The sequence below is a fragment of the Histoplasma capsulatum genome, genomic scaffold, assembly GCF_000149585.1.
Source record: "Histoplasma capsulatum NAm1 scaffold_5 genomic scaffold, whole genome shotgun sequence".
NCBI lineage: Eukaryota > Fungi > Ascomycota > Eurotiomycetes > Onygenales > Ajellomycetaceae > Histoplasma > Histoplasma mississippiense.
Window position 1 is genome coordinate 98,950 of NW_001813978.1, and position 11,851 is coordinate 110,800.

Sequence of the window (11,851 nt, forward strand, 5' to 3'; positions counted from 1 at the left end):
TACATGGAGGTATCCAGAAGATTTGATAGATAATCTTAATTCTAATTGTTCTATTAATTTCGTTCAATATTAGGCTATGGAATATCACGACAACACCGAGGAAAAGAAATCCTCGAAAGACCTCGTTGAGCAAGCTTTGAATGTGAGATGAAGCGCAAACCTCGGCCGGAAAAACTTTCGGTAAGTTAACTAACTAACTTACAAACCCAAACCCAATCGATAATAAATCCGATGCTTCTTGACCTCCAGAATGCAATTCACAAAGTCGCTCGTTTTACCACCAATGACGACACGTCAATATGCCCTTCGACGCGACAGACAGATCTCATGAGTGCGAATATGTAGATGAGGATATAGATTTCACACCCGGTGATCTCGCTGATGATGATAGAGATGTTGAAATGGACGATGATGCCGATTTCCAGTCTCACTATTCAGAAAAATACTCCTCCTCTACTTCTACATCTAGTCGAGAGGACGAACCCTCGAAGGCGGATGATGAGGGTGTAATGCAACGCTCTCCATTCCCATTCCATTCTTCTCTCCATGGTCCTAATGCATTTGCCCCCCCATTCTACAACCGTCCACCAACGCCGCTACCGCCATCTCCTTCATTAACATCTCTCCTTCGACCGTCCTTTTCTGCAACTACATCGCGCCCCACCACACCAGACAGCTCTGATATTGAAACCCTGAATGACACAGAGGAAGCAGTCGCACGCTCTGCACGTACTGCAATTACTGTACCACCTGCAAGCCCTAAAGTTCCTACATATGAGTACTATGGATTTGTGCTTTATCTCGCTTCCTCACTCACCTTCCGTATGCCTTGTCTTCGCTTCGTGCTCATTTCTACTCCGGGTCATATTACTAATATGCTTGTGATAGTGATATACCTTTTGTGGTCATACCTTCCCTCGCCGTTTCTTCATCAGCTGAGGATTTATTACTATCCAAATCGCTGGTGGTCTCTTGCGATCCCATCTTTCCTTGTAATCACCATTATTTACATTTACATTGCATTATCCGCTTATAATACTGGATATCTTACGCTGCCGATGAGTAGTATCGAAAATATTGTGGATGAAGTAGCAAATATTGCAGTCATTGATAGCAAGGGCAGGAGACGGCCTGGTGGATCTGAGAAGATGAATCCAAATGCTGCAACGGCACAAACAATGAGCCCTCACAAAAGAAGGCTAGAGTGGAAATACATCTGGAATGAAGGAACAGATGCTGTGATGGACATACCCATTGGCGGTGTATGCGAGGTGCTTTATGGCTCGAATGAAACCGACTAGTAAACTCGCGTCTGAACGGTTCAATGCCACCATGTCGAGCACAATACCCTTTCCCTCTGTGAGGTGATTGGTAATATATCTGCCATTCCGTTAACCCAAATCTTCATGGGAGCAGCGCAACAAACCGTTCGACGGGAATCTTGATTGAATAGCCTTCGTCGTTACTCAACGACCCGATCCATCCATTTTTAAGTTTGCCACGGCTAGAACTATGTGCGGTCTCGTTACTTGATTTTTCTGCTAAAAAAAAAAAAAAAAAAAAAAAAAAAAAAAAAAAAAAAAAAATGAAAGGACTGCGAAGGACTATGATTCAAAATGTGAAGTTCAAAAATTGAAACGCTGCTTGCGTAAGTTAGACGATAAGTTAGAGGAGAATTTGATATTAAACGTAACTATCGTCCGCCCTCATCGGAACTATGTTCCATGGTATCATTTCGACATATCCAATTCAACCAGTTTGCTGATGTTTAACAAGAGAATGAGATAGGAGGAGGGATGGATGAGCGGAAATATCCGAGACATCCGCGTGAATCGACACAAGTATTCAAATAACGTTGCTGCACAAACGGATTGCGTACCCCTGTTCGCCTTCGAATCCAAATAACATACATCCAGTTGACATCCTCAGTATTTTTCCATTCGCCGGTATCTTCACTAATTCCCAGCAAATTCTTTCATATGCATTTTTCTCGGCAGTCCTGGACGATCAACGGTTTCAAATCATCGGGTGGGCGGGGATGTATAACATGTAATATGACTTTTCCTAATCATTTCCTTTGCGATTGTTTTCCGTCCCCGCCCTATTTGTGATGGGTATGTGCATCGATGAAAATATTTCTTCACGTTAAACATCATTTGTTAAGCATAGCCGTCATTTTCTGCTGGTGCTCCGCACCAGCGCCTACTCTATGTCCTGAACAATCATCGCTATGAGCGCATCTTATATCCTGTACAAAGACAATATGAATGACCCTCCGCGATGGTTAAAATTCTCTCATCACCAATGGTGTAATCATCAACTAATTGAATAGTACGGAAAGGTCTGTTTTTTTTTTTTTTGTCTCTACAAAGGCGTGAAAAACAAATCATTGCAAATGCAGGAAATTTATATGACAAGAATGTTGCATTCCCGCTGGCAAGCCCCCTAAAAGACTGGATTGGATTTAGAGGCTTGAGGCCTAGGCTGTCAAGTTAGGCACCGAGGCTTCATAGCATCAACTGTGAGGAGTGGATTTATTTTGAGTTGTGATCTTGATTTTAGTTTATATCGTGTATGGACTTGTTTTTCACGCCTCTGTGCTTGGTTATAAAGTAATGTGAGTTTTATTTCGTCCATGCGTCATGTATTGGGAATAAGAAGGCATTGCAAAGGCTGACGTATATATTGGGATTGGCTATGCTCCTCTACTGGGAGATATTGTGCGCCTTCATTTGGTTATGTATGACAAGGGACCATTCAGTCTTAGTAAAACAATATAGCTTGGCGTGGTTGAAATTTCACACAAATCATTCAATAAGGATGTAGAAAGGTAGACAATATACAGAGGCGATGGATGACATCAAGTATAGTAGGAATAGAAATGCAAGGGGGAGCAGCAACAGCAACAATTATAATAAGAATAATGATATGTTGGCATCCCTACCTAGGTATCGTTCGCTAGAATGCCACGTGACCACACCAATCTAAGCAGTGCTGGGCCCGCTAGATAGTTACAATAAACCAACCTTCCACCTCCATCATACATTAATTTAGAGGAAAAGAAATGCCCCACACAGCATGTTCTCAAAGATGAGCTGGGGCAATAAATAATCAAAAGGAAAGGGGTTAGCAAGTGAAGGGCTTAATGCAAAACATACACGAACAGAACATGCCAGTTATTACAGATAATTTTCATAAAATATAGGCTCCAGGGCCCTTTGGAAATGCGGGAGTGAGGGAGGGGGTAGAAATTGCACTTCTTCTTTCATTATCTTGAGTCTCGCGATTAAGCGGGGTGGTATGTCTGCCCAGAGTGTTTAGAATAGGGATCATGTTGATGCTGATTCGGATGGTGATGCTGACGCATTTGATGTAACCCCTGTTGCTGTTGTCCCTGGTTAGGGTGGTCGGCGACAATACTAGAAGGAAACGAAATCCGGCCTTCAGGAGGTTGGTGCAAAGTTGATGGTGGGGTGTAGGATCTCTCAAGACTTGAGCTCTGATGCGAGTTCTGCGGGGAAATAGAGGCATTGCCAGATGTCAGGTGGCCCGGCTGCAAATGCGACCCATTGTGGCTGAATGATACGGTGTTATGTTGATTTCCTGGACCGAGTGAGGAGATATGCTGGGGTAGGTGTTGGTGTCGCTGGTGGTGGTGCTGCTGATGAGATTGCCGTAAGATGGGGTGGTGGGTAGGGGAACTAGGTGGAACAGCGGGCTGCATATGTTCAGAACTTCCACCACCCTGGCCATTTTGCTGGGGATTGGGTCCAAGTTCATGTCCGGCTGAAACATGATGCTGGCGTTGCTTTGGCTGACTTAAGGGGCTTTGAGAAAAGGGTGGGTGTTGCTGGTTTTGGGTTAGGGTTGGAGCTGAAATTTGGAGTGGGGAGGGCGGTTGCATTGGCAGACTTAAAAGGTCAGGATAAGGAGGGTGTTGCTGGGTCTGGGGTAGGATTGGCGCTGAAATTTGGAGTGGGGAAGGCGGATGCTGCTGCTGGGATGTTTGACGAGAGTAAGATATAGGATTGTGACGAAGCTGAGGGGAAGGTTGGTGAAAACCCTGGGATTGTAATGTTAATGGAGAATCGTGCTTTCCAAGGTTTTTATGAGACTGATGCTGAGGTTGGCCTTGGAGCCCCGTGGGTTGGGATTGTTGTACCTGTTGTGATACCTGTGGGTTATATGAGGTACGGTGGTGCTGGTGTGCTTGCTGATGAACATTTGACCCTGCGTTTGTGGTCTGTTGGGCAGCGCTCATATATCCTAGGTTTGATGTTTGCTGAGCTGGCAAACGGGAAATGCCACGGTCGGTAGCTTGAGACAGCTGGCCCCTCGGGTCCAGCCTCGCCATCCAATCCTGGCTAATAGTTCCAGATCCAGCCATGGAACTAACAGAATAGCTGCGATGCTCAGAATAGGAGCGATGCGCGGCGTTTTGTAGTTGATTTCGTGGCGGGTTTTGCGATTGTTGGGGTGGGTATGGAGACCTTTGCGGGGGTTGCCTGCTAGAGTACGCAGACTCTTCGGACTGCGATTGTTCGTATATTGGATTTGATATAGAGTAGGGTTGTGGAGCCTTTGCCTCTAAGTTTTGATCACTGACAAACCTCTTTCGCGAGGGTGGCTCCTCGGAGTCATTTAATATGTTCATAATATTTGACCGTTTAGCAGGCACTTGGCGTGGAGGGTCCAGGAAGACTTGCGCCGGGGTCGAATTTGGACGAGGAATCTCTTTGGTAGGTGACATTGTAGGTGGCGGTTGGTTCATACCTACGAATTGGTTAGGGGGTGGCAGAACTGATTTCAGCGGTTCAACTGTATCATTGCGAAGTAGACTCGCTGGCTCAAACTCTTGTTTCGGGACGCGCTGAATGGGAGATGCGGCTGTCGATGTAGGAATAGCTATGCTCGAACGTCCCGAATGTGTCCGTGTCACCGGGGTAGTCGGGCTGTTTGTCTGGGACTGCTGAAGATATTGCGTTTGAGAAAAGCGGGGAGGTTGGGTTAGTGACTGAGGAGGCCGCAATGTTTCCTGAGTCTCTTTAGGTCGGGGTAGTAGGTCACTATGAGACAAATTTTGGATGTGTAAAGTGGAACCTCTTCCCTGATTCAGCAAAGAATTCCCATCCGGTTGCTGGTTTTGCCTTTGAAGCTCCGGAGACCGAACGCTGAGAGGAGGAATAGGAATTATGGTGAGGTTATCTTTTCTTTCGTCGCTGAAATATCCAGCTCGGGGGCCTTGCTGATTGTGTTGCGTTTGTGGCGGCTGGGGACGAATGGAACGGGGTCGTAACTCGTCGTTTGCTGGTGGTAGTGGAGTTCCGGGAAGGGCTGTTGCTTGAGCGAGGGGGTAAAACCTAGGCTGAGAACGGTTCCCATCGAGTCGCGATCGAGTTTGAGTCCCTTGTGGGTGTGGAGTCGACAGAGTAACGGTTGAGGCGTTTGGTTCGGAGGCCAGAGACGCATCCACTGACTCCGTAGCTTCAGTATTTGGCGCGAGCGGTCGCGAAGAGACAGAAGATGGTGTAGCTTCGTAGCGTCGTTTGGGAGGGATATTTGGAATTGGAAGAGGGCCTGGGGATTCTCCACTTAACCTCTTGGCCTCAGCCATCTCAGCGTATTCCTCCAAAGTTGTTTGTCCAGAGTCAACACGCCTCTGGAAATAATTTTTGACCTTGTCAAAATGTAATGAGTCAGTTGGGAAGCTGTAGCATCTATCATGTTAACGGATCCTTACCATTGTAGGGGTTTTGGTCCTCATATATTGGGAGATAGCTTCGAAATTTTTCCCAAAATGTCTAATAAGGTCTGGAAACTCGCGTTGCTCCGGTACAGACCAGTAGCTTGTGGGCTGGAGAAACCCAGATCTGGTCTCGACAGGTTTTGCCGGTACTTCAGGTTCGACAGCGTCAAAAACATAAACGTTTTCTTTCTCACAGGCATTGGTAGGTTTTCCTTGTTGAGTGAGATGATCTGGAGCAATATCCTTCTGCTCTTCCTTCTTTTTTGTAACCACCAATTCTGGCACCGTATCCGCTAGCCCGTCGGGTTCAATTATTGGTGTCACAGCAATTGGAGTAGTTAGTGAGGATTGCTGTTGTGCCTTTGCTCGTTTACCGCCGCGTCCACCTCCCGCTTTTCCGCCACGTCTGCTGGGAGCCTTCTCTGCTCCGGGATCCGCTGGATCCTTCACGTGGTTTCCTCTTTTTCCCGAACTGGGAGTAGGTGTGCTGTTCTCCGTATCCGGACCAACTTCACCAAAAGTCGGGGCCGCAGCTCGTCGAGGTCGGCCGGTATCAGTGACAGCAGGTGTTTCTGCTTCGTCACCTTCGTCGTCGGGCCGAACACCAAGATCTGACATGAGAGCATTTGATTTTGGATTTCTCGTAGCAGGCGTCCTTTTCCCGCGTTTTCGAACATATTTTCTGTTCAACTTGGCCTTGTACTTGAACTCTTGTTTTGTAAAATAGTAATGATTGATACACGCCTGAAAGTCCCGTCCTGGAAGATATTCCGCAATTTTCCCCCATTTTTTGGGGTGGGCTAAAAATGCCTCTGTGAAAATCTTCTGTTCCTCGGGTGTGAAGTCGTCAGGTGTCGGATGAAATGCGAAAACCTCAAACGCAGTAGCAGGATCTACGGCATGGTTCGTGTCTTTGAAAACGAAAGCTAGTCTCTCTTGTTCTTCGAACATATCCGGGATGAGCGCTTCTTTAGTTATATCTGGCTTCGCAGGCCCTTCCTTTTCACGACGACGTGCTTGCTCTTCTTGGGCAGTAATGGTGGACGCTATCAGCGCATTTTGGAAGTCAAGCTCGCTGTTAAGTTTGTAACCTCTTCTTCCTTCGGTGGTGGCGCTTGGTGTAGTAGCGGTTCCCGAGGCTGACGGTGGAGTGGATGGACCTGGAGTGGTTGTCTTCTCTTGTCTGCTCGTGCGATCAAGTTCTTCCACTGCCATCCTCCAAGGTTTGTAATATTTAGCATACTCTCGTCGTAGTTCCTGATGCTGAAGGGATGTTCTTTTACGCTGCTTCGCTAATTCCTCGCGAAGAGCCTCCTTCAACAGATCGTGCGACCGAATCGTTTCTTGATAAGCTGATATGTCGGAAAAAGGTGTGGGTGGCCCAGATTGGAGAAAAGGAAGGCTTTCGAGCGATGACATTTCGAGGGGAGGGCCAGTGTGCGCTTGGGCAATTGGTGACGAGGGTGGCGGAGCTTCAATATCCTGTGCTTCTCTTGCTGATACGGGAATGACAGCTGGAGGTTGCTCTGGTCTCTCAATTTCAATTGCCGCGTCTGGTAGGTCCATATATGTGGGGACAACCCCCTCAGCGAGGATACCTAACATTTGAATTTGTAGCAGTAAGTCAACTATAACAGGATCCTGAAGAGTTGAGGGTGGCATTTCGGAAGCCAAAGCTTGCATTTCCTTTTCAAATCGTTTCTCCCCCTCGTTGAAGTCTTCTTCATCTAAATCATCTTCCTCATCTGTTTCTTCCCCGCTGGATTGTCCAAACGTTAGGGGGGGCGCGACTCGCTCTGCTATCGGTGGAATTGTGGCAGAAAGCCCCTGTTTTTCCGAGGATGCATCTACAACCACTCCGATAACATTGTTTTCGTCCTGACCGGAAAGACGATCGATCCGCTCAGTAAGTGGCGATAACTTGGAATTTTCTCGATGAGGGAAACCCTCAAGTTCGTGAGATTTATAAACATCAATCACGTTGAACGACCCTCGCTCCTTTTCTTCATATACGTCGCGCTTTATAGGGGATGGAAAATTCATGATGGACGGTCCACGACTCGCATACCCTGGGCGAACCCATTGATTACTAGGTTTAGGTGCGCTCCTTGGAGCATTTGATCTCTGAAGCGCTCGTGGTCCTGTGGGAATACAAGTCAAAGAAATTCGTGGAGACGTCTTCGATCCAGGGGACCTAAATGAAGCGGATGGCGGGACAGGCGGTGAGCCAGACCGGTGGGAGAGTGAAATGCCTCCCATTGATTGCGAGGTAGGTGGAGATCCAGATGAAGAGTTTGGTCGGGGGCTGGCTCGTAATCCCAGAGGCTTAGTGTCCTGGGATGTCGCATCTGCCTGAATTGATGAAGGAATTGCATCCTTTCCACCAGATACACCTGCTAAGGCAGATGGATCACGCATAGTCATGCTCGGGGATCTCGATGATGGTGGAAAGTGCCGTGCTGGGCGAAGTGGTGCCTCAGCTTTCCCCCGAACATCTGGAACATGCTGACGGGGGATTCGGGCGTCGTGTGAGTGTTCAAACTCTAATCTCTCAGATCTTGGTCCAGTAGGCGGTAATACGGGCAAGGAAGAGGACACATCCACATGTTCTTTTTCTGGCTTACTAGTAGTCGGTGTTGTGGAAGCTTCCGCTAAGCCCCTGGCTTGGGTGGATAATGTGGAAGGAACGTCATTGGGGCTTGGGTTGGGACTAATGATGGATCCGAAGGCAGGGACTTCTAGGGCGGATGGGGGAGGAGAATGTTGTGAAATGAGCCGACTTTGTGGCACATCTAAACGGACTGGAGGGCGCTCCTGTCGATCCGACTCCTGCCAAGAATCCTCCGTGCTTTGTGCCGGGAATGTGGGTTTCCTAGTTAACTCATGGATTTCGGGTTGGACAACTTTTTTGGTACTTAGCGTGGATGACGAGGATGGAGTAGGTGAGGCTGGAGGAATGACGGCTGATGTACTTTTAAGTTCGGTTCTGGTTGAGGGTCGATCTTTTCTCCACGAGTCCCGGCGTTCACAAGGCCGTTCGCGTTCTCTATCATCTCGTTCCGAACGCCGATCATCTTCGCGCCTATCAAACCTATCATAGCGTTCAAAATCCCTATCCCTATCGCGATCACGGTCGCGGTCACGTTCACGATCCCTCCATCCATCCCTCGAACGGCTTCTGCGTCGGAAAGAGTCGCGATCGTCCAAAAAGCCCCAGCCCCTCCCCCTCTCACGGTCGCCACGGCCCCGGCCTCGCAGAGACGGACCACAAGGAGCAGATGTATCGTGCACCCCAATTACGGAACCGGTGGGCCCGTCTCTGGAATTTCGGCGTATCCTGGACGCATCAGAATCCCTAGGAGCTGGTTCTCTAGAATCGCGAAAGTCCCGTAGTGGAGGCGACCTTGATCTCCCACGGCCAGAAGGAACGCGGGCATCTCTGGAATCGAAAACACGGTCTCTTCGGGGCCAGTCTCTATCCATATCTCTTCTAAATGAAAGGGCCCCATCGCGCATGTCTCGGGAATCATGATCCCTCTCGCGGTCTCTAAAGTCACCGCGTGCTGGGAAACCCCTGCCTCTAGGACCAGGAGGGACAAAAGACATGCCTCTTGACGAGTCAATTAGAGCTTTTGGGCCACGGGGGGGCTCCCTTCCCAGAGGTGTTGAATTTCCATCGTCGGAAGCACGAGGGCCAGAAGGGATATAGGAGGAGGTTTGAGGTGCGGCGGAGCGACGGTCGATATGCCGATGGGGAGATCGCTCTCGAGGCGGAAAGCGAGACGCCATGTAAGAAACCAACCATCCAACAGCGATCACACGAAAAAATAAAGATGGAAGAGAAAGGCGGGAAACAGTAGAATGACGCTGAATGGAGAGTCCTATTCTTGTCAAATGTTGGAGAACTTCTGGAATCCGAGTTGCTCCTCACGTGATATTCAAGATGAAACCTGCCTATTTTGGGATTAGCGTACGGGTATCGAGCCAAGGATTTATGAATCGGCGGAGAAAGTTTCAGAAGAGGATGAGGATGACGGAGATGATATCTCACCCTTTGGAAAGGCAAATAGAATGGAAGAGGAAGCGGAGGAAGAACTAGATCCTGGAGACTTGCGATGGATAGGATGAAGGTTCAGAGTGGCGATTAGGAAAGCCAGATATTTTGCACCACTCAAAAACAGTAGAAGAATTGAGGGTCCTCAGCAGTCCGGTCCGGAACAACCTAACCCCGATACAAAAATTCGGCATCAATCGACTTGATGACTGCTTCTGCTTTCCCTGACTGAATACTAGTAATTTCAAAGTTTTTCTTTCTTTCTTTTGGTTGCTCGTTATGTTTTGCCTTTACAGTTGTTTATCACCGGGGCCTCTAGGGCGCTAACGGCTGGAGAATTGGTGATAGATATGTTTTGTTCCATCGTCGAACCACCATATGACCGGAGAAGGCTTCACAAGGCGAAGGGTTCCTACTAACCATTCCGAGCTAATTGCACAGCTTATCGACTGGCAGCCCGGACAGAACACTGTATCTTGCAAAGTTTGACACGCACACCATGCCTTTGCAACCTGCAGGGCCTCCCTCCTCGGCCACCCGGTGCAGTGTTTGATGATTCTCAACTCGTTCCAGAGGTTCAAAGCCGGTCACGGGCATTGATTTCAACGAGTATGCCGGAAGAGATATTACAGTTGCAGAACTTGTCGGTGGGATAGCTGGAATGGGGTTCCAGGCCAGTGCCATGGGCGACGCTGTGCAAATAATTAACGATATGGTGAGTACACCTTGCTGTCCCTCACCCCTCTACCCCTCCCCAAACGATTACATCCATCTCCAGCACAGGTGTCACCCAGCAATCACGGGTATGTATATGCCTAACTGGTTGGTTGGCCCTTCGCATTTTAGAAGAACCTGGCGCTATCCAGAAACTGGAGAAAAGACAACTATATTCCTGGGATATACATCCGACCTTATCTCATCCGGTCTCCGAGAGACATTACGATACCTCGTCCAACACAAACACGTCTCTGCCATTGTCACTACTGCAGGCGGAATCGAGGAAGACTTTATTAAATGCCTCGCTCCCACCTATCTTGGCTCCTTTGCGACGCCTGGTCCGTCGCTGCGAGCCAAGGGCCTGGACCGCATCTGCAACACCTGATCGTGCCGAATAACAACTATTGCGCTTTCGAGGACTGGGTGATGCCGATTTTAGACACGATGCTGGAAGAGCAGGAGGCATCCGGTGTTTCGACAATAGAGACCGCGTTCCATTGGACCCCGAGTAAGATCATCCGCCGGCTAGGGAAGGAAATCAACAATGAAAATTCCGTCTACTACTGGGCGTATAAAAATGACATACCCGTCTTCTGCCCTGCGCTAACCGACGGTAGTTTGGGCGACATGATGTATTTCCACACATTCAAGTCCTCGCCGCGACAGCTCCGCATTGGCATTGTGGAAGACGTGAGGAAACTCAACACGATGGCTGTGCGAGCTAAATAGGCAGGGATGATTATTCTGGGCGGCGGCCTGGTAAAGCACCACATTGCCGATGCGTGTCTGATGCGCAACGTCGCGGAGAGCGCGGTGTATATTATCACGGCGCAAGAGTTTGATGGGAGCGACGCTGGTGCGCGGCCGGATGAAACGGTGTCGTGGGGGAAGATCAAACCAGATGCGAACAGCGTGACGGTATTTCTTGTTGTATTACTATTCTACTTCTGCGTCAAATCTTGGCTAGCAATCAATCGGTCTTTATGTATCTCTTTTCCTTTCTTCCTGGTGTTGTTTTTAGCTGACCGTTCGATTTTTCGTTATGAACAGGTATACGAAGAAGCTACAGTAACATTCCCCATTATTGTTGCAGCGACATTTACAAGAGGTGACAAGCGGTGGGGAAATTAGGAGTGTGTGGTTAGATGAATTCCCTATCGATATCTCAAATAAAGTTCTCAGTGATTAGTTGGGCACAGAATCCAGAGCATTGCATTTACCCTCAGAAACCTACTAGTAATACTCTTGCTTGATATGCAAGCAGCAATTGGCAAATTGCTCAGAAACCACCGAGATCGATGACTAAACCGCTATCTGAGAGAAACGGGTAGCAT

The 11,851-nt window shown here is 48.4% G+C and overlaps 4 protein-coding genes across 4 annotated transcripts; 3 read left to right on the plus strand and 1 right to left on the minus strand.

The window, feature by feature from the left end:
• Positions 1 to 299: 299 nt before the first annotated feature.
• On the plus strand, positions 300 to 1,301 carry HCAG_04890 (conserved hypothetical protein; the record flags this gene model as incomplete). The annotated part of the gene is made up of 2 exons (XM_001539373.1): positions 300 to 822; positions 889 to 1,301. 2 exons carry the CDS (start codon positions 300 to 302, stop codon positions 1,299 to 1,301), a joined length of 936 nt encoding a protein of 311 aa, XP_001539423.1.
• A 1,549-nt stretch (positions 1,302 to 2,850) lies between these two features.
• On the plus strand, positions 2,851 to 4,317 carry HCAG_04891 (predicted protein; the record flags this gene model as incomplete). The annotated part of the gene is made up of 6 exons (XM_001539374.1): positions 2,851 to 2,869; positions 3,206 to 3,298; positions 3,403 to 3,450; positions 3,635 to 3,675; positions 3,706 to 4,015; positions 4,103 to 4,317. 6 exons carry the CDS (start codon positions 2,851 to 2,853, stop codon positions 4,315 to 4,317), a joined length of 726 nt encoding a protein of 241 aa, XP_001539424.1.
• A 270-nt stretch (positions 4,318 to 4,587) lies between these two features.
• HCAG_04892 (predicted protein) lies at positions 4,588 to 9,535 on the minus strand (the record flags this gene model as incomplete). The annotated part of the gene is made up of 3 exons (XM_001539375.1): positions 4,588 to 4,601; positions 4,774 to 5,659; positions 5,741 to 9,535. 3 exons carry the CDS (start codon positions 9,533 to 9,535, stop codon positions 4,588 to 4,590), a joined length of 4,695 nt encoding a protein of 1,564 aa, XP_001539425.1.
• Positions 9,536 to 10,814: 1,279 nt separating this feature from the next.
• HCAG_04893 (hypothetical protein) lies at positions 10,815 to 11,648 on the plus strand (the record flags this gene model as incomplete). The annotated part of the gene is made up of 3 exons (XM_001539376.1): positions 10,815 to 11,207; positions 11,247 to 11,435; positions 11,568 to 11,648. 3 exons carry the CDS (start codon positions 10,815 to 10,817, stop codon positions 11,646 to 11,648), a joined length of 663 nt encoding a protein of 220 aa, XP_001539426.1.
• Positions 11,649 to 11,851: the final 203 nt, after the last annotated feature.